The sequence below is a fragment of the Phaseolus vulgaris genome, chromosome 9, assembly GCF_000499845.2.
Source record: "Phaseolus vulgaris cultivar G19833 chromosome 9, P. vulgaris v2.0, whole genome shotgun sequence".
In the NCBI taxonomy this organism is placed as follows: Eukaryota; Viridiplantae; Streptophyta; class Magnoliopsida; order Fabales; family Fabaceae; genus Phaseolus; species Phaseolus vulgaris.
This window is the reverse complement of record NC_023751.2, coordinates 10,916,184-10,936,909: the sequence shown is the minus strand read 5'-3', so window position 1 is coordinate 10,936,909 and position 20,726 is coordinate 10,916,184. Positions and strand designations below refer to the sequence as shown.

The 20,726-nt window shown below is 36.9% G+C and overlaps 3 protein-coding genes across 3 annotated transcripts; 1 reads left to right on the top strand and 2 right to left on the bottom strand.

Moving 5' to 3' along the window:
• Positions 1-1,396: 1,396 nt before the first annotated feature.
• LOC137822210 (uncharacterized) lies at positions 1,397-2,144 on the bottom strand. Its single transcript, XM_068627108.1, has 2 exons — positions 2,020-2,144; positions 1,397-1,802 (listed from the first exon to the last, which is right to left on the bottom strand). Exons 1-2 carry the CDS (start codon positions 2,142-2,144, stop codon positions 1,397-1,399), a joined length of 531 nt encoding a protein of 176 aa, XP_068483209.1.
• A 9,191-nt stretch (positions 2,145-11,335) lies between these two features.
• LOC137821092 (ornithine carbamoyltransferase, chloroplastic) lies at positions 11,336-14,397 on the top strand. Its single transcript, XM_068625515.1, has 5 exons — positions 11,336-11,549; positions 11,815-12,149; positions 13,022-13,153; positions 13,257-13,532; positions 14,062-14,397. The coding sequence occupies exons 1-5, from the start codon at positions 11,399-11,401 to the stop codon at positions 14,242-14,244; spliced, it is 1,077 nt and encodes a 358-aa protein (XP_068481616.1). The 5' UTR covers positions 11,336-11,398; the 3' UTR covers positions 14,245-14,397.
• A 1,109-nt stretch (positions 14,398-15,506) lies between these two features.
• Positions 15,507-18,756, bottom strand: LOC137821368 (uncharacterized). Its single transcript, XM_068625923.1, has 8 exons — positions 18,492-18,756; positions 18,152-18,406; positions 17,675-17,746; positions 17,537-17,575; positions 17,222-17,329; positions 16,762-16,859; positions 16,499-16,610; positions 15,507-16,003 (listed from the first exon to the last, which is right to left on the bottom strand). The coding sequence occupies exons 1-8, from the start codon at positions 18,651-18,653 to the stop codon at positions 15,752-15,754; spliced, it is 1,098 nt and encodes a 365-aa protein (XP_068482024.1). The 5' UTR covers positions 18,654-18,756; the 3' UTR covers positions 15,507-15,751.
• Between the last annotated feature and the right edge of the window lie 1,970 nt (positions 18,757-20,726).

The window sequence follows — 20,726 nt, the reverse complement described above, 5'->3', positions numbered from 1 at the left end:
TAGAATTGCAAAGTCGGGCGCTCGTGGCGAGCCGAACGGTGATCGAAGAGCTCGAGAGAGTTACGACCGTCACCGATCGTCGTTTGAAGAAGGAAGTAACTGAAGCCAACCAGGCTTCGAAGGCGTCGGCCGAGATGGTCGAAAAGCTGAAGGGCCAACTAGAAGAGAAACGGGCGGCCATAAAAGCGCATGAAGAGCAGAAGAAGGGCTTCGAAGCGCAGCTGAAGGAGGGGGTCGACCGGGAGGAGGATCTGAAAGCTGAAGTGGCCAAGTGCCAAGATTTTATGCTTCGCATTAGCGAAGAGTACTTCAGGTTGGGCATTCAATAAGTGTCGTGCTTGCATGGGGCGCCACTGGAGGACGACCGGTACGACATAGAAAAAATAGTGGTGGATGGGAAGCTGGTACCGGCCAACCCCGATGATAACTTGAATGATGAGGCCGAGGCGGAGACCCCTGGCCCACAGCCGGACGCCTCATTTGAAGAACTAATGAATAATGTTCCGTAGAGAGTTGCTGGACCCGGCATGTGGGCATCGTACAATGGTTCTATTTTGTATATTTATTACTTGTGTTGTGTGTATGACTGACCGAATAGGTACTGTTGGTAAACATTATTATTGTTATTGTTGAAAAGTTATGTTTACTCACATACATGTTAAATGCCGAACGAGGCGTGGGCTGGTTGGATGAGAAATTCTTAGGCGTGGTAAGAATTTGGATGCCGAGCGAGGCATGAATAAATGTAAGTAGGTAATAATCCAGATGCTGAACGAGGCATGAAAATAAATATTCGATTACGCTTAAGTAATAATTTCTTAGTTCTAAATAATGAGTCGAATGCCGATCAAGGCATGATAATAGATGAATTTCCGATTACGTCTAAGTAATAATTCGAGTGCCGAACGAGGCATGAAAATAAGTGAATTTTTTATTAAGTAATAATTTGAGTGCCGAACGAGGCATAAATGAATTTCTGATTACGTTTAAGTAATGATTCGAGTGCCGAACGAGGCATGAATGAATTTCTGATTACGTTTAAGTAATGATTCGAGTGCCGAACGAGGCATGAAAATAAATGAATGATGAATGAAGTAGAAAATAACGAAAGGTATGGAAGAGATGTCTTTTGTTTTATAGTGCCTCGTTAAAACCTGCTCGGTCGTAAACCCTCTTTTAGGGAGAAACCGACCGTGCGAGGAAAGAGTACACTTCTCTTATTATTTCAACTGTAGTAAAATTTGAGATGCGTGGCATTCCATGTTCTCGGTATATCTTTTCCAGATAAATGTTGTAAGTAATAAGCTCCGCCAGCCGCTGTATCTGCTATCCGGAATGGTCCTTCCCAATTGCTAGAAAATTTCCCGCCTTCCTTCCGGGCGTCTCCTCGTATCCGTCAGACCAAATCACCTTTGTGGAACTGTCTTGGTTTAACTTTGGAATTGTACCGCCTGGCTGCCTTGATTTTGCATGCTTCCTCACGAATTCTACACTTGTCTCGAAGTTCGTTGATAAGATCTAGGTCAACAGAAAGACTTTCGTTGTTTAAGTCAAGATCAAGGGTTTGTCGGCGGATAGAGGGTTCTCCGATTTCGACGGGGATCATGGCTTCAGTGCCATACATTAGGCTGTATGGCGTTTCTTGTGTAGTCGTCTGAGGGGTACAACGATATGCCCGTAAGACTTCTAAGAGTTCTTCAGTCCAGTTACCCTTGGCTGGGCCGAGATGTTTCTTTAGTCCGTTCAGAATAGCCTTGTTTGCAGCCTCTGCCTGGCCGTTTGTTTGCGGATGTTCGACCGAGCTGGCAATATGTTTGATGTGGAGCTTCTCGTAAAATTCGGCTAACGTCAGGTCGGTAAATTGTCGGCCGTTATCAGTGATGATAATCTAGGGAAGGCCGAAACGACAAACAATATTTTTCCATACGAAATTTTGGACATTGCGAGCGGTAATTGCGGTAAGAGGCTCAACTTCAATCCATTTGGTAAAATAATCAATGCCGACCAGTAGAAACTTACATTGTCCTTTGTCGGGAGCAAAAGGGCCGATTATATCCATACCCCATTGGACGAACGGCCATGGTGAGAGCATATAGTGGAGTTCCTCTGGTTTTTGGTGAGACATAGTGCCGAATTCCTGACATTTAAGGCACTTTCGGACGAAGTCGGTACAATCACCTTGGACGGTCGACCAATAGTAGCCGGCTCGGAGTACTTTGGCAGTCATCGTTCACGCACCAGAATGAGTGCCACAAATTCCGTCGTGCAATTCCCGGACGACATAGGAGGCCTGATTGGGTGTTAAACACTTGAGGAGTGGTCTGGTATATCCATGACGATAAAGATCGTCGCCTATCAGGATGAACCGGGCGGTTTTCTGCTTCATGGTTTTTTCAGACCTGGGACTACATGTACCATTAAGTAGATATTCTTTGATTGGGGTGATCCAGGTGGATTCCGAGTCGATCATTAGACATTCTTGTAGGTCGATGCTCGGCCGTGCAAGCATGACATAGATTACCGACTGGTGTACCCCTTTACTTTTTGTGGTTGCCAACCGGGATAAGGCGTCCGCGCGAGTGTTGTGATCGCGTCGGACGTGTTGCAAGGATATTTTCGAAAACGTATTCATCAACTGTTTGACGAAGTGATAGTACTGCTGCATCAAGTTTTCCCGTACTTCGTACTCGTCATTGAGCTGACCGATGACGAGTCTGGAATCACTTTTACAAATTAATCTAGTGATTTCCAATTCTTAGGCTAAGTGTAAGCCTGCTATAAGGGCCTCGTACTCAGCTTGGTTGTTGGAAGTTTTGAATTCAAATTTCAAAGCTTGTTCAATAACAATCTCGTCGGGTCCTTCCAACACGACTCAAGCGCCGCACGACCGTTCATTGGAGGAGCCGTCAACGTGCAGAATCCAAGATGGATGTTCGTCCTTGGGCAAGAAAGGGGTGAGTTCGGCTGCGAAGTCGGCAAGGGCTTGCGACTTGATGGCCCCTCTTGGCTAGTACTGTATATGGAATTCTGATAATTCTATCGCCCAACTAATCATTCGTCCGGCTAAGTCTGGTTTGGCCAGAATCTTCATGATAGGGTAGTTCGTCCGAACAATAATGCGATGGTTTTGAAAATACATGCGTATTCTTCGGGCTGTAATGATTAGAGCCATGACCACCTTTTCAATCGTCTGATATCGAACCTCGGCGCCATGGAGGGCGCGGCTGACGAAATAAACTGGACGTTCTTCGGAGTTAATCTCTTGGACCAAGACCGAACTAACAACTTCGTTTGAAACGGCTAGGTAGACTATAATCGGCTCTCGGGCGTCCGGTTTCTGGATGACCGGTGGGGAGGATAAAAAAAAAATTTAATTGAAGGAAGATTTCTTCACATTCGGTTGTCCAGTCGAAGCGAGATGCTTTTTTCAATAATTGGGCTATGGGTCTCGTCTTTTCTGCGAGTTTAGGGACAAACCTCGACAGAGTGGTGAGCCGGCCAATGAGTCTCTGAATTTCTTTAATGGAATTGGGGCTCCTCATCTCGGAAATGGCTTGACATTTCTTTGGATTAGCTTCTATGCCACGGTGAGTAAGCATAAAACCTAAGAACTTTCTGGACATGCTTTATTGAGGTCCGTGTAGTCAACGCACATTCGCCATTTTCCATTCGCTTTCTTTACCATAACTACGTTGGCTAGCCATGTGGTGTAATGGGCTTTCCGAATGAATCCAGTTTGTAACAATTTATCAGCTTCGTTACGTGCGGCTTGGCGTCGTTCATCTCTTAGATTTCGTTTCTTTTGAGCTACTGGCCTAGCTTCTTTATACAGTGATAATCGGTGAGTGATGACCTGTGGGTCTACACCAGGCATGTCAGCGGTCGTCCATGCGAAAAGATCAGCATTTTTAACAAGCGTCGTGTCGATGGCCACTCGGTCGTCCGGCTTCAGTGAGGTGCCAATATGTGTAGCGTGGCGATCATCGCGAAGTGGGAATGGGTGCAAGTCTTCTCCTGCTTCCATACGAGGATCGTCCATATGAGGGTCGAGATCAACAAGGGCTATCATCTGACGACGGGACATGTGCCTTCCGGAATGCCGAGTCGGGGATCGTCCTCTTTTTTGCGGGAGTCGATCGTCCGGATTGGTCGTGTAGAGCCGCCGAGTTGGCTCATTTTTCAAACTTGCGACATAACATTCTCTAGCGGTTTTTTGATCGACATGGATTGTTGCAATGTCGTCATTTGCCGAAGGGAACTTCATGGCCAAGTGTGGGGTGGAAACAATGGCTTTTAATCTGTTGATAGACGGACGGTCGAGCAGGATGTTGTAGGAAGTTTGGGCGTTAACCAGAAGATACCGACCGTTTATTGTTTTATGGAGACCGTCTTCCTCACCAAAGGTTGTATACAAGTCTATATACCCCTTAGTGTTGACCCGTTCACCTGAGAACCCTACAATTTGTTCGTTATAGGGTTGAATATCTGCTTCTGGGATGCCATTTTCTTGAAGATTTCCCAGTATAATATATCGACCGAGCTACCTTGGTCCACCAAAGTCTTGGCAATTGCGAACTTGTCAATTTCCACAGTGATTACCATAGGGTTGTCTTGGGCTGGATCTATGGCTATGAAGTCGTCATCAGTGAAAGTGATCGGAGGTATATGTGGGCGCCTTCTCGTAGTAGCATGAGCGGACTGAATGTCCCGGAGATGTTTCTTTCGGGCGGAATTTGAGCACCCGCCACCGGCTATGTAATTTGTTTCGTGGTTTGGCTCGCCCAAGGTAACGGGTCCAACAATCATATTGATGACTTCGCGGACTCGTTGACAAGGGCGGGCGTTTCGGTCGGCACTTGTGTTGCGGGCGCGTGTACGCCGAACGGGGCTTTCACTGCGTTTCCGCGAAGCCTGGCTATGGTCGGTTCGGCGTTTGTAATCATTACGGTATGACCGGTCTTCACCACGGGACGAACGGTCGGTACTTCGTGGTGGGGATCTTGAATTCCTTGTCTTCTTGACGAACTGCCGCAAATGGCCAGTCTGGATGAGCTCTTCGATTTTGTCCTTCTACGCTTGACATCCCTCGGTCGTGTGGCCGAAATTACGATGGTACTGGCAATGCTTAGCAGTATCTGCATTCGGTGGTGTTTGATATCGTTTTAGTGTCGGAATTAAATTTGTTTGTAGTGCTTCATCTAGGGCTCGTCCCCTCGGAACAGTTAAAGGGGTGTAACTGTTAAACCTGGGGATTCGGCCTCCTTTGTTTCGGTCGGACCTTGGAGTGGTTCGGACGGTCCGTTCGGTCTCGATTTCTCTTTCTTTGCTCGGGGTTTGGTCTTTGAGGACTCTGGATCCGACGGCTTTGAACCGTTGGTGATAGTCAATGTGTTCCTCGATTTGCATGAATTTGGTTGCTCGAGTTCGAAGGTCTTCCATGTCTTGAGGCGGCTTCTTGATGAGACTTTCAGTAAAACGGCTCGGCCAGATGGCCAAAACTTAATGGTGTAATGCAACTTCATGTTTGAGCCCTCGGATATTCATACATGCTTTGTTGAACCTATCTAAAAAGGTTATGAGAGATTCACCTTTTTCTTGTTGTACCGCTAGGAGAGACATGGAGGATATGTGATGCGGTCGGTTGGTGGCATATTGAGTAGAGAATTTTGCGGCTAAGACGTCAAAGTCGTCAATGGAATTCGGAGGCAGCTCTGTAAACCAGGTAAGAGGTTCTCCCTGAAGCGACGTGGGGAATACTTTACACCACACATTGTTATCTGTGGTATACAAAGTCATTTGCGTCTTGTAAACATTTAAATGCTCGTCTGGGTCAGTCGAGCCGTCATAGAGTTTAATGGCGAGGCCTCTCCACTTGTCAGGAAGTGGTGTGGTGATGATTTCGTCTGTAAAAGGATGACCCCTTTTACTTAACTTTCTTTCGACGATTTCAGTTCAGGAAGCAGGATTGGTGTCGGCCGGTGTAGGTATGCGAGAGGTGATTCGGTCGGCCGTATGGGATTGGCCTTCTCGTTCGGGATTATCAACCTGTCGCTGGAGTTGTGCATTCTGCTCTCTCAATAAGGCGATTTCTTCCTCTTGACGGCGTCTGTCCTCTTCGTGTTGGCGACGGTCTTCAATCCCCTTTTGCCGCAATTCCTCCATCTGAGTTTGGAGGGTTTGAATCATAGTCATTTGTTCTGCCATAGCGTCGTTGTTGTTCCTTGTTGCAACCATTATACCTCAAAAATTGAAATCTTGCCTTGGCCCCACGGTGGGCGCCAATTGTACCTGAATGGAGAGATGGGGCCCAGGCACGGTCGGTTGACGTAGTATAATTGCTGACGTGTCGATCTTCTTCTCCTTCGGTCGGTCGCTCCTTCTTGGTGTCTCCTTCGGTCGGGCGGGGAGGGTACCTGCGAAGGCACTCCGACGCTCAAGTAAGTAAGAGATTCTAAGTGTGACTCAGTAAGTGGATGAAAAACGTACCTTTCTCTGGCTTGAACACATTATTTATAGGATTGCCTAATGGGCTTTCTATCCCTTGGGCTCAGGGTGGTTATGGATAGGTCTTGCCAGTCGTGCTCAGGAATACCCGGGGAACATATCTTCTCTAAGCGTGTTCTCCTTATTTTTCGGAAGTGTATCTTAACCACTTTGGCTTGTTACACAAATGCCCTTGCATTTATTATGCATTCAGTCGGTCGGCCACATCCGTCCGGTGTCTACCGATACAAATAATATTTCATAAATATAATATTTCCCATTTTATAGATAAAATCTTTCCCGTGCAAGTCACATGTTAATAACCTAGTTTGTAGACCATTGATGTTGTGACACATAAAAGGTAATGGCAATGGAACATTGATTATCATAATTGATGTTCAAGTTTAGAACATCAATTTTGTTTTTCCTTTCAAACTTTTTTCTATTTCAGTGGTTCTTATCTCAATGATCCAATACCATTGAGAAATGCTCCACAAAATCACAAATACACCAAAAATAATCACAAAAACAAGGATATTACGAAAAATAAACATGTGTTAAACTATCTTTCCTATTCTTTCTATACACTTAAATGAGAAAGAAAAAAACTAACATCTTCACCTTTTTATGTGCATGAACACTTAAATTGCAAAAACATATAGTGTTTGTGAGAATAAGAGAATCTTATTCGTTTCTAGAGTTAAAAACCACGTATTACTTATTAAAAACAACTGTAGTTAATTTAATATTATTATAATTTTAGTTGTAATTATTATTAAAGTCAATAAAAATGTCGTATACAGTAGTTTATAAGCAATATATAAAACTTCAATAAAAGAAGAAAATATAACAATATAAATTTGTCTTTCTTACCGGTATATGGGCTATCTCTTGTTTTATAACATTTATCCGAATAAATATTTTATTCTCTTTTATGTAATTTTCACTCTTTCTTAGTTAAACAAATGTTGTCAATTAATAATATCATAAACTTAAATTTTATTATTGGAATACCCATAAAGTTAAATTATTTAAACGACCATACATTGAATTGTTTATGTTTTTTTAGGGTGCGTTTTTATTGTGGTTGTGGATTTGTGATTTTGGAAAAATAAAAGAAATAAGAAAAACATAGATTATACATAGGATGGGATAAGATAGAACCCTACCAAGGTTTTCCTGGATCTGGTGTCTCCAGTTAACCGGACAAACTTCCACCTACTGTTTCCCCTTTTTTTCTCAAATTTTATCTGTTATTAAATAACTAATTATTTAATACTTTTAAAATATATATTTAGTTAATAAAATCATTGAGTAAACTGAAACATAATTATGTTATTTTTATTATTAAATAATTTGGTTATATTAAGTCTTGAGTTTAACGCAAAATCTCTCTCTGCCCAACGTATAAAAAATTAGAATAAATTAAATATAATATTGGGTTAAATTAAATTTAGATAGGTTTGCCTCACTCATAAATAAAATCTAACTCAATTTTTGTTTTGATTAAATTTAATAAGATTAGGATATCAAATTATTCAGACAAGGTTAAATTATATTGTCGGGTTTAATAACAAAATAACATAAAATAAATAAACATATATAATGATAAAACTTTTACATATTTAAGAATTGAAATAAATAATATTTTTCAAGAAGTAAACTGATATCACTTTACACATTCAAAATTCAAATTCGACACTTATCAAATAATATTATTACCATCAACGAGATGATACTAATAGTGTGTCATAAGTTGAATAAATTGTTCATTGTAAAGACAACAATAGGTAAGATATTATACAATTTCACTGCAATCCTCCACAAAACAGAAAGTTCCCACTGTGTAAAACCTGTAACTGTCTTTGACAATAATATATTTTTACTCTATTTTCATAATAATTTAAACAAGGCTTCATTGAATTAGAAGATGAAAAACAAAATTTGAAAATAGTAAAACCACGTTTAGAAGTCTAATTTCCGTAATTTTCGACACTTGAATCGAGTATTTTAAGAAACAACTAAGAACTTAAGTCTCCAAACCTAACTTATAAATGGGATGACAAAGATGTGATGATGGTTAAGGAGGGCTAATGTCCCACAATAAGGGCACCGACTAATTCTATTCCTAAGGAGGGGCTAACACTCAAGAACCATTATTAAATACAAACATGTTCATAGTACTCTACATATACTATAAAAGATGTTCAGGTCCACCACATCACATGCCTGGATTTTGTGAAAAGGCATGTCTTAATTTGGAACCTTTTTTGGGTAAAAATATCTTAAGAGATTAATTAGGGGCAATTTCTTCACTACCTCCATACCTTACTTTTTACCTTCATATAAGTAAAATTATACTTTTTTACCTTTCTTTATTGAGCACCACCTTCAACTTCCATAGCCGTAACTTCTCATCTCCGGTGCCACCACCACATTAGCTTCAATTCCAATGTTAAAGTCACAACACCTCCCACATTTCGTACCACGCCCACAACAAATCTTTACCCTCACCGTTTAAGTATAAAAATCTGTATTTTAAATTTTATAATTTAGAATACAAAAATTATATTTTTAATTTTATATATTCTGAATTTTAGAAATTTGTATTTCAAATTATACGATTCAAAATATAAATTTTATTTAAAATTTTATAATTAAGAATACAAAATTTTGTATTTTAAATTATAAATTTCGAGATATAAAATTTGTTTTTGAATTTTAAAATTTGGAATAAAAATTTTCATATTTTTTAAAATATGAGGTATTTTTTCAAAATATGAGAGTGCCAGAAAAAACTAGGGAGGTGCAAGAAGAATTTTGCTTGGTTAATTTCTAAGTTGGCATATTCTAGGACACCATTACCCAAACCCAACTTTACGCCTGCGGTTTAAGAAATGGATCGGCCCATTTGAACCAGGCCCATTGAAACCAGGCCCATTATATTTAAATTAAGGATATTTCTTACTGTACTTTTACATTTTTTTCCTGCACCCCTATATTTTTTGAAATACCAAAATTATTCTTGATAATTTTCAGTGATTCTGGAATTGGGGTTTCGTAAAAAAAAATGTTTTTGAAATAGAGGTTCTATAAGAAAATGTGTTTCTGGACTTAGAAATTCAGAAGACAAAAAAGCATTCCAGAATATCTTTTCAAAACACATTTTTTTTTTATAATTTCTGCAATGGTAAATCCGGAATTCATAAAATGTGTTATGAAAAAGTACCTTTCAATGAATTTAAGGGTATAATAACGCATTTGGGGTAGTTTTTGGTAGTACGGGGTACATTGCCTTTAGATAAACGTTGAGTTGACTCCACTGTTAAACGTGATGCAAATCGAAGCTTTACAAAATGACTAGAATTTAGGATTCATCGGAAAAACTATAATAATCTTAATGTGTATTTCTATAACCAATTATGTGAACCAATTTGTAATCAGTTTCTTCACAAAATATGGAATTATTTTATTTACTCTTATTACGAAGAATATGTCAAACTGTATCGTATAAAAAAAATAGTGGAGAGTACGCGATAAGTTCATCTTACATAATAGTTAGGTTTGATTAAAATTTGTAAGACTACTCTTTTACATTAGTTTATTAACGGGTGTGGTTATTATCATATTTAGAACTTTAGTACACGTTACTTATTAATATTAGAATATTAAATTATTTTACTTTTAAATTAACTTTTAAAATGTACCGGTATGGCGAGGCCGATCCCTGTTCTCCCTGTCCGAGATCAGGTCAACCTGACCGAAATCAAAGGAAAGCCGACCGAGACTTGAGAGACCTGACCGAGACGACGAGGCCGACTGCCTACCTGGTCGAGACCTCAGAAGGCCTAGTCGAAGACGGCCAAGACCATGGGAACTTGGCTGAGGGCCGACACATATCATGTTAACTTGGTCGATGGCCGACCCCTGCCACCATTAACGTTCAAACCAAGATCAGTAAAGTTAATCCATCATTAAGAATTAGGTAATGCAACTCCAAGCGGTATCCACCTCGATAAACGGACCGAACAAGGTAGGCCCATTAGAATAATATAAATAACACGCATCCCAATGAGTAAGGTATGTCATTTATTACTGTTCACCTGCCTTCTCAGGTACCCCGTCATCCAGTGTTCACCCGAGACCGAGTGCCGAAGGAGTAGCAGGAGGACGAGAAGAATCCTAGCCCATCACCCAGTCACCTGACCGACCGAAGAAAGGAGAAGAAAACTTCAATAGTTTTCTGGGTCTCATCTCCCTAATAGGAACATAAAATATTTTTTTTAATATTTCATTCCAATTTTAGTAATAATATTGCTATTTGTGTTTTTAACAGTTTAGTTTTTGGATTTTCAATGTCTATTTTTTTTAGAGTTTTATTTTATCATTGCTAATAAACGGAACGTAATTTGTTGAATGTCTAAGTTAAAATATGTAAAATTAAATCAAAGGTAAATATAATAAGACGATATTATAAAAGTAGATAATACAAGAAAACTCATTATTTTTTTTATATAGATTCAATAGAATTTTTATAAATCTGTTTTCTACTCCAAAATACTTAGAAGAATTTTTTTTACTTAAAACAAAATGATCTTAATATAAAAAAATTGTACAAACTCTATCATATTGTTTTAAAAATCCTAAGATTAACTTAAGCATGTATTAATTTTATTTTATATAAATTTCTATTTAATTTTTTGTTTATTATTTATCTCTCTTATGAGTATGGAAGGAGAAAATTATTAAATCATAATTATGCGAACTTGTTTTATTATATTGGTAAATAGTAAGTGATATGAAAAAAAAAGGGAAAAAATATTTATAGTTACTCATATATAAAGGTAGAAAAGAAACTGGAGTGAAAGTAAAGAGAATTAGCAGTGTGTTTGGTAAGCCTAGGAAGTAGCAGAAAATGGCTGTGATCCCTTGTCAGTGTTACCGTACTGTCGCATCAGACAAACCCTACCTCTCCGGTCACAATCTCCGTCATCGCGCTCCTTTTCCCGCCGCCTCCGTTTCATTCCGCCGCCGAATATCGTGCGTCGCCTCTCCCGCCGTCACTCGTAAGTCCATTCTACCCTTCCTTTTCCATTTCCGATTCCCATCGCTTTCACATTCTCACTCAATCTGCACTTTTCAACCTCCACATCATCTAATTCTCATTTCACATTCAATTTGCATCGAATTAGGGTTTAAGAAATGTTGATGTGTTGCATGACATTTATAAGGACATGTTGATGGTGGACACTGATTTTCATCTTCTGTTTGTGGTTTTGAGAAGTGGCTAGCAGGTTACTGACTTCTCACTTCGATTCTTCTGTTTTGCAGAGAAAGTTGCGCTGAAAGATTTTCTTCACATAGATGATTTTGATAAGGACACTATTTTGAAGATGTTGGATCGGGCCATTGAGGTGAAGGCGTTGCTGAAGTCAGGGGACAGGTCCTTTCGACCTTTTGAGGGGAAGACCATGTCGATGATATTTACAAAGCCTTCCATGAGAACAAGGGTTTCGTTTGAGACTGGCTTTTCATTGTTAGGTGGGCATGCCATATACTTAGGACCTAATGATATCCAAATGGGCAAGCGAGAGGAGACTCGTGACGTTGCTCGTGTTCTGTGTCGCTATAATGACATCATTATGGCTCGTGTTTTTGCTCATCAGGTATGCTCGTGACTTGTAACCGAGTTACTTATGTTTCATTCTGTTTGTGGCTAGTTTTTCCTATTTTCTGAATTCACAAATTAAATATTCAACTGGACCTGCATGAAGTGGTAGAATGAAGGTGATCCGTCTTTCTTAGGGATTGGACGTGGGTGTTCGCAATGTTCATCTGATTTCAAAACCAACATTGACGAAGTCAATAAACTTAATTTGGATGAATTATGTTAATTCCAATTCATAAACAGGTGGGAAAGAAAAAGGAGAAGCTATACCTTGTACTCAGATGCTGTTAGTTGCATTAATAGAGTAGTCTATGCTGACTTTTGGGATAGAGTAATTCATCCGGTGGATTTATGATATTATTAATCCTTGAACTCCACTGGGATTTGTTGTAATGCGTAAAATTGCAAAGAAAAAGCATGATTATAAATCCCTGTCAGGATCATTGCCATTGCTTGTGGTACACAAGAATTCCTAATAATTGTTGCCACCAGTTCAATAATTCGAACGAGAAAATAAGTTATGGAAGCTATGATACTTGTAAGATGCTTACTGAAGAATGATATCTGCCTCTACTATTTGTGTCCTGTGCCATTGGTAATGTCTAGTGTTGTTACATGGAATGCTAACAGAAGATCTTGAGATGAATTAACAGTATCTAACAGGAGTATTTTTTTCACTAATTTTCATGTCTCTTACACTTTTATCAAGCATAGTTCACAACGAAAGAAGCTGCTTTGCAATTGTGGGCTTTGTGATGTTGTTGGGTTGGGAAGAATATTTATCTGCTGCGAAGATTGTGATCAATCATTCTGTGAAATAAACTGGGCAGTTTTGCTTTACCCTTTCTGTTTTTGTGTAAACAATTGTAGGACATACTTGATCTTGCAAAATATGCAACTGTGCCAGTCGTCAATGGGTTGACGGACTACAACCATCCCTGCCAGATAATGGCTGATGCCCTTACTATGATTGAGCACATTGGTCGGTTTGAAGGTACCAAGGTCAGGTTATGTTACTTGTTCTTGAGAATTTGCTTCTTCCTAATTCTTGGTGGCATTGGCTAGGCAATAGTTCTCTGACCATATTCTGCAATACACATGTCAGGTTGTCTACGTTGGAGATGGAAATAATATTGTTCATTCATGGTTGTTGATGGCATCTGTGATTCCATTTCACTTTGTTTGTGCTTGTCCGAAAGGATTTGAACCTGATGCAAAAACAGTTGAGAAGGCAAGGAAAGCTGGAATCAGCAAGATTGAGATAACTAATGACCCCAAAGAAGCTGTTAAAGGAGCTGATGTTGTGTATTCAGATGTCTGGGCCAGCATGGGGCAAAAGGAAGAAGCTGAACACAGGCGCCAAGTGTTTAAAGAATTTCAGGTACTTTACATGATATTTCCTACATTATTTTCTTTCAGCCACCAAATCAAATGGATAGGGCAGAAATTCAGTTAAAAAGAAATATTTTATTATTTACAGCGATTATGTTATGTTGGAATGCTGTCAGAATTGGACTTATACCAGCTTGGTCAAACTGGAAACTGGACCAAACCAGCTCATTATAATTTTGAAAACCGGTCTTGTAAAGAACCTGTGTAAAACTCTGGTTAAACCTGTTCACAATTGGGTAAACCCGGGCATAACTGGTTCACTTTGGTTTGTAGGAAAAAGTCAATATTACGGTGATCAACAGTTTTATTAATTATATTTATTTTGTTTCTAATTTTTATTTATTTTTAATGTTTAATATTTTACATTAAAAATTATTCTAATGTTAAAGCGTTGAATCTTGAATTACTCCCATCACCGGTTCAATTTTAAAAGTTTGATATATAATATGTGCTATATTATTTACGGCTTTACTTTTGTTTTGTTACTGTTGACATGAGATGGCAATTGCGTTTTGCAGATAAACAAAGATCTGATGGAAATGGCTGGTTCAAAGGCATTTTTCATGCATTGCCTACCAGCGGAAAGAGGGGTGGAGGTGACCGACGAAGTTATTGAAGCTCCAAATTCAATAGTCTTCCAGCAAGCTGAGAACCGAATGCATGCACAGAATGCCGTAATGCTTCATGTACTTGGCAAGTAGAAATATTAGCCATTTGGCTTTCAGCAGTATGTTCGGTCTATCATTAGCTTTGGAATTTTGAGTTGCGTCGGTATTATCTATTTGCACTTTAAAAACAGGTAAATCATATAAAAGGGTAGCAGTAGTAGTGAGTTTCCTTTTTCTCTTATGCTATATCACAAAGTCTCGTTCTTTATTTGAGATTTAATTCCTTTGAAGTAAAAAAAGTGCACCAGGTTTTGGATAAAGTACAATTTTAGTTATCGATTACTAATTTAACATTGAAAATCAATTCTATATTACAAATTAAAATATATAATTTGCATATTTAAATTCCTTTTTTACACCCATATTGAGATTCTTTTACTCATTTTTTAACTAAATATTTTAATATTTTCTCTTTTAATCCTTTCCATTTTATAGACTGCTTTTTGCTTTTAATAAAAAATCTTTCTCATTCGTTTTATTTTTTCTTTTATCTTTATTCATATAAACTATTTTTTTTTACTTTTTATCTCATTGTCTTTATTTATGAAATGAAATTTCTACTAGTTAGAGAAGATAAAAGTGATTTTAGATTATTTTCAAATATTTTATTATAATTTTTTTAACTATGGTATTGTTTTGAATTATTCATTGTCTATTTGGTTGACCGAACCAACATTGGTATTTTATCAAAAAAATTAATTATATAAATACTCGTTTTGTACAATAAATGCTAAAATTTTATCTGATAAAATGAATACACATTTATAGAGTATTATTATGTAAATTTTATTAATTTTTTTAATCATCCGTTATTGCTTTTGAATAATTAAATTAAATATTTGATTTGAGACAAGACTAGCCTCAATTATAAATTAGATTTTTATCTTCAAAATATCTATGGTAAAATACACCTAATTACAATTTTATACTTTTATTTCATAATTTTTTTATTAAAATGAACTATGTCAATTGTTCTAATTTTATTTATTTTTCAGCTTAAATTAAATTCAATAAAATAATCAGGGGATTTTAAATTCCATTGACGGCTTGTTTGTTTCTACACAGAAAGCATTGATTTCCTGAACACGAAGAAACAAGTAGAAGACACAAAACAAGAAATTAAATATTCACGGAAAAATGAAACAAAAATTTGGGTCTTTGCATATATACACGAAGATTTGGATGAAAACCACAAAGTAAACCTTAAATGAACTATAAGAACGGTTGAGAAACATAGAATGAAGTTGGAGACGATCTCAATCGACAATTGAAATTTGTAGTATGGACTCAGAAAGTAAATTAACCATGTCTTAGGTGTTAATATTAAAGTAGGAGAGACAATTTCATAATTGCCCCCCAAGCTCAAGTACATTGAAGACTCAAACCAGTTTGACTTTTCCTGAAAAATATATAGCTTCCATAACTTGTGAGGCTGTCATATGAATTGTAAGTAAATGAATAATAACAAGAAGGAAAAATGGGTAAAATATAACCAAGAAGGAAGCATGAATAAAAAGGGGGGCAAAATTAGCCACTATATTCATTTGCATACATCTGTAGGCGTGGGAAGACCCTTGATCTGCATTTGCTTGTACATCCATTGCCAATTCTCCAATTTCACTTCACCACCAAGAGACCGGATAACAGATCCACCACTGCATGCGCCTACTTTGCAGCATTCTTCTAGTGACAGACCCTTGATCACTCCATACAAAAATCCACTTGCAAAAAGGTCCCCTGCTCCTGTAGCATCGGTTGCCTTCGTTTCCCCAATGGCCGGTACTCGTATCATCTGACATGTAAAAAGCTTATTTTATGTAGCTACTTTCTCTTTAATTTTTCAACACCTATTCTAGAACCCTAGCAGACACAAAGACCAAAACAACAAGAAATCAAAAGCTACTGAACTTATCCCTAATGATTCTGGACCAGAATTTGCTTAATGCTCCTACTGTTTGTAAACCTCTATACCTCCCATCCTCTTTACATATAAAACGTTCAATATATATTCACGCTGGTTGGGTAGAATGCAAATTTGAGTATACTAGACAATTATGGGTAAAAATAACAGCAAAACTTCACTTATCTGAAAAACTTATTTCTGTGAAGGGAGGCAACTGCTACGCAGCAAATTCGTACAAAGTAATTTTTTTATTTTTATTTTTTTGATCAGCAAATGTCTAGCTAATTATGGTGTCTTGAGGCAAATAACAAAAGGTTCATGTTGGGAAAGGAGCCTAGCAGAAAATATCACAGAGAATGACAGGAAAAAAGAAAATTAACATACCTCCTTTCCATGTTTAGCAATGCACCCATTAGAGCCCAATGTCACCACAGCCCACTGGCAGTATTTGGAAAGAAATTCAACAGCAGCTATAGAATCAGCATTCTGATCACCCCTATAATCCATTGTAAAGTAAATTGATATCACTTATTTACAAGACAAAATTACATGATACATAATTAACGAAAATAAGTTCTTCAATAACTAAGAAACTGAAGATAAATTCTATTTTCAATAATGCTGGGTGAAATGCAAATGACAGTCACCTTAAAAGTTCAGCTGCTTCATCCTCATTGGCAAAGCAAAGGTCTATGTTCCCAGATTCCAGTAGCTTTAGAAGCGGTAGTTTAAAGTTCCTGACCATCTTGTCAAAATAAAGAGGTCATGAGTGAGAACTATAATAATCTAATAAACTATGTAGAAGGCTTTTAAAAATTAAACTTTCGTATTCCTATTTGTAATGGTCGTCATCATGTGCACTTTCATACATTAATATTTGAGATTATGCATAAAAGAATACATAGTCTTGTACGTATAGCCAAAAACAAAAAGAAATCAAATATGTTTAGTAATTATTTCTGTGGACAAACCGACTACGAATTAAGACTTAGCAGCCCTTTATAAAAAATCAGTTTTATCAAAACAACCCTTTTTGAGTTGATATGTTGGAAATGAAAACTCTAATCACAAACTTCCCAAGCTCAAGCAAGAAAATCTTTTAAATACCTCAAAACTGGCCAAATCCAAGGAAATAAGAAGGCCTTCCTGTTTGGCTAAATGAGTTGCTGCTTGAATAACTTCCAAGTTGAGTATTGCATATCTCAAAACCAGCCACTGAAACGTAAATATATCAACAACCAAATCAACAGAGAACCTTTAGGTGATACATTATTAGTGATAGATGTAGTACAATGGATAGAAGAGCAAACTTTAAGCATGTTAGAAGAAATATGAATAAACATGAAACAGCGATTCGGCCCCTAAAATCTAATATAAAATATATAGAATACGGTACCCAAAAAAAAGTCCAAAGAAATCAACCTTGGATCCCTTGAAATCCTCTTTCATCAATTCTTGAGCCTTGCAGAAAGGGAAAAGAGAGCATATATCAGTCAAAAAACCTTCACAAAAGACACCCTGACCTACCCTCCAAGAATCCAGATAGGGTGTGTGAATTACCTGAACTTTGACAGCATTTGAGAGACAAGGTCGCATTGTACGGTTGCCCAAGTCATCAACCAAGCAAACACACTAGTATACAAAAACCATTGTTATGCTTTATGGTAGAATAAATTACAGCAGCACTCTTGAGGCTACCTTAAATTCTTCCGATACCCTTTCTTTTTTACTCCTATCCCTATACTAATACTAGTACTACACAAGTTTCATTCATTGTTTGAATACATTCTTTTGAAACATATTCTTTAAAAAGTGGAGAATTATGCATAATTACAGATACAAAACTTAGATATTTTCAAGCGTTGTTTGAACACTTGTATGACTTTTCCATCAAAATTAAAATATCATATTGTTAATCCGTGTAATAAAAGTTTTCTTTCCTTAAGTTTTTCCTTTCAATAAATTTGGGTAAGTGCATGTTAAGGGTACCCATACTCTAAGGGAAGTTGGTACGTATGAGGTGAGAAAATAGGTAACCTGTGCCGTGTGTCCTTTCTTCTTGCGGAGTCGTGAGAGGTCGACGCCATTGAAGGTCATGTTATTAACAAAAAGCTGCCCTTGTTCGTCATCCCCGTAGGCTCCAATAATTCCGCTTGAAATTCCAAAACCGCTACTGAGTCCGCGAATTGTGTTGGCAACGCTGCCACCGGCGAGAGTTTTAATGGGAGAATGAGCATCGCGGGTGTTGGCTTTAACCTCACGCAGTATGCTGTCGAGTTCTTCAATTCCAACCTACAATAAACACGGATAGGGAATTATTTCAGTTAGTTAAGCGTAGTGATGAAGAGAATTGAGTTGGATTAGAAAGAGAACGAACGGGAACGGAACCACCGCGCTCGCCGGGAATTTGACGGAGAAGGGACCAATCGACGGTGGCGACATTGTCGACGAGGGCGGAGGGCTGGAGACCGAGAACGAAGGGGGCGTGGCGGTAGTTATGGTCTTGGGTTTGGGATTGGGAAAAGGGCTCGGCACCCATTGGTTACTTGGTAGGAAGTGTTAATGGTAGATGTGCGCTTCTTCTTATGGATCTATGTTTGTGAATGTGCGCCCCGATATTTGTGATACAATTTAAATCTACTATAAAATGATTGTCTTCAAACTATATTTTAAGTTCCTCAAAATATTATCCACTCCTACAAATTTTTATTTTATTTTAAATTCTTCACAATTTGTTACTCTTTTTTAAGTCCTTATTTTTCCCCCTATACTTTATTTAGTACAAAAAATATATAAGATATTAATTGAAAATATTCTATTACTTTTAAGCGCATAATTCAATTACCGAATATATTTTATAATTAAAACAACAACATATAATTTATTTGGTTTTTAATATATTATGAACAATAATTTTTATTTTTTATAATACAATAATTACTAATAGATAAAATCTTATTCTTCATAATTTTATTTTATATATTTACCATTTTATTGTTAAACTATTAATAATGGAAAAATCTATTAATATGTCATGAATAAAATTATTTGTATTAGTTTTCAATTCTTTAAAAATGAAAAACAACAACTAGTTTTTATATTATTTAAATTTATTATATTGTAATTACTAATTCTAAAATGTGATTTTTTATTATCTTTATTTTTATATAAAAAATTCATTTATTATAAAGACTTGAAAAATAATTTTAGAATAAAAATGATATAATTAAAATGAAACCGAAATATTTTAGTATTATAATGAAAAATTTATATAAATACAAAAATTATATGTCCTTTAATATAATCATCATTTATTTTATTTTTTTCATCTTTTATCATTGAGGATTAGATTGTTACAATGAGTATAATAAAGTTGTCTCATATAGATTTTTATTTAACGTAAGATATTTTATGTTCTTTTATTTTGAGTCAGTTTGGAATTTTGTTGTTTGCTTATGTGATCTATTTTACAGTGTTTTACTTTAGGATCAATCTCTAATTTACTTTAAAATTCTATAGATGTAGTTTGATTGTTGGTGGAAACTTTGTTATGAAGGTAGTGTCATTTTTACATTTTGAGGAGTTAATTTTTTTTTTTACCTAACCATCGAAGGTAATAAAACTTATACTTGAATCTTAATAATGTTCTAGATTATATGATCTAAATATGACTAGTCACTGTCATCCAAACACTGAAAAATGTTCTAACAATGATTGAAAGGATTTTAAAACATATAAAGAACCAGAAGCAAAGCATTTTTAAGATGAGAGGATAAAAAAGTTTCAGGTCTCTCACACCAATATGCAATCAACCCATTAATTTCTTTAGCCTCCCACTATTTTAAAACCTCACATTATCAACTTAATGGGATATAAGAAGAAATATCCAAAAATTCATAGCATGTACCTCACTTAAATTCTTTATGTTGAACAGCTGAATCTCTTCCGTCATTAACCCAATCATATTTTTTCATTAAGCTCCCGTCTATTATCTTTCTAATTCTGAAGCCCGCAAGCAGTAAAAGTTGTTTATACAGAGAGAGAAAAAAGTATGATGATAGCGCAGACACTCTTTCTTCCTATACCTCCATATCTTATTCTGTCATCCTCACACTAAATATGAAAATATTATTTTATTCTTTTTTTTAACACCTTGTATTTGAAATAATAAGTCTATGGATTATGTAATCCAGATAGATTATGGATTACATAATCCGGAAGTCAATTTTATATTTATAAACGACTTCTGGATTATGTAATCTGGAAGCTAATAACACATTTGAAAAAAAAGCTTTCGGATTACATAATCCATAAGTTAATCTTATGTATAGAAAAGAATTTCGGATTATGTAATCTGGAAGCTAATCACAAAAGACTTCTGGATTACATAATCTGGAAGCTAATTCTGAATCTAGAAAAAGACTTCCGGATTATGTAATCCAGAATATTGAAAAAGGTATTTTTGGAATACGAAAAATTTATGAGGGTGGCACAAGAAGGTATGGAGGTGCAGGAAGAAGCAGCGTAGCCCAGGAAGAAGCAGCGTAGCCCAGGAAGAAGCAGCGTAGCCCAGCACAGCCCAGCCCATTTATTGATGGGCCGGGCTCATTTT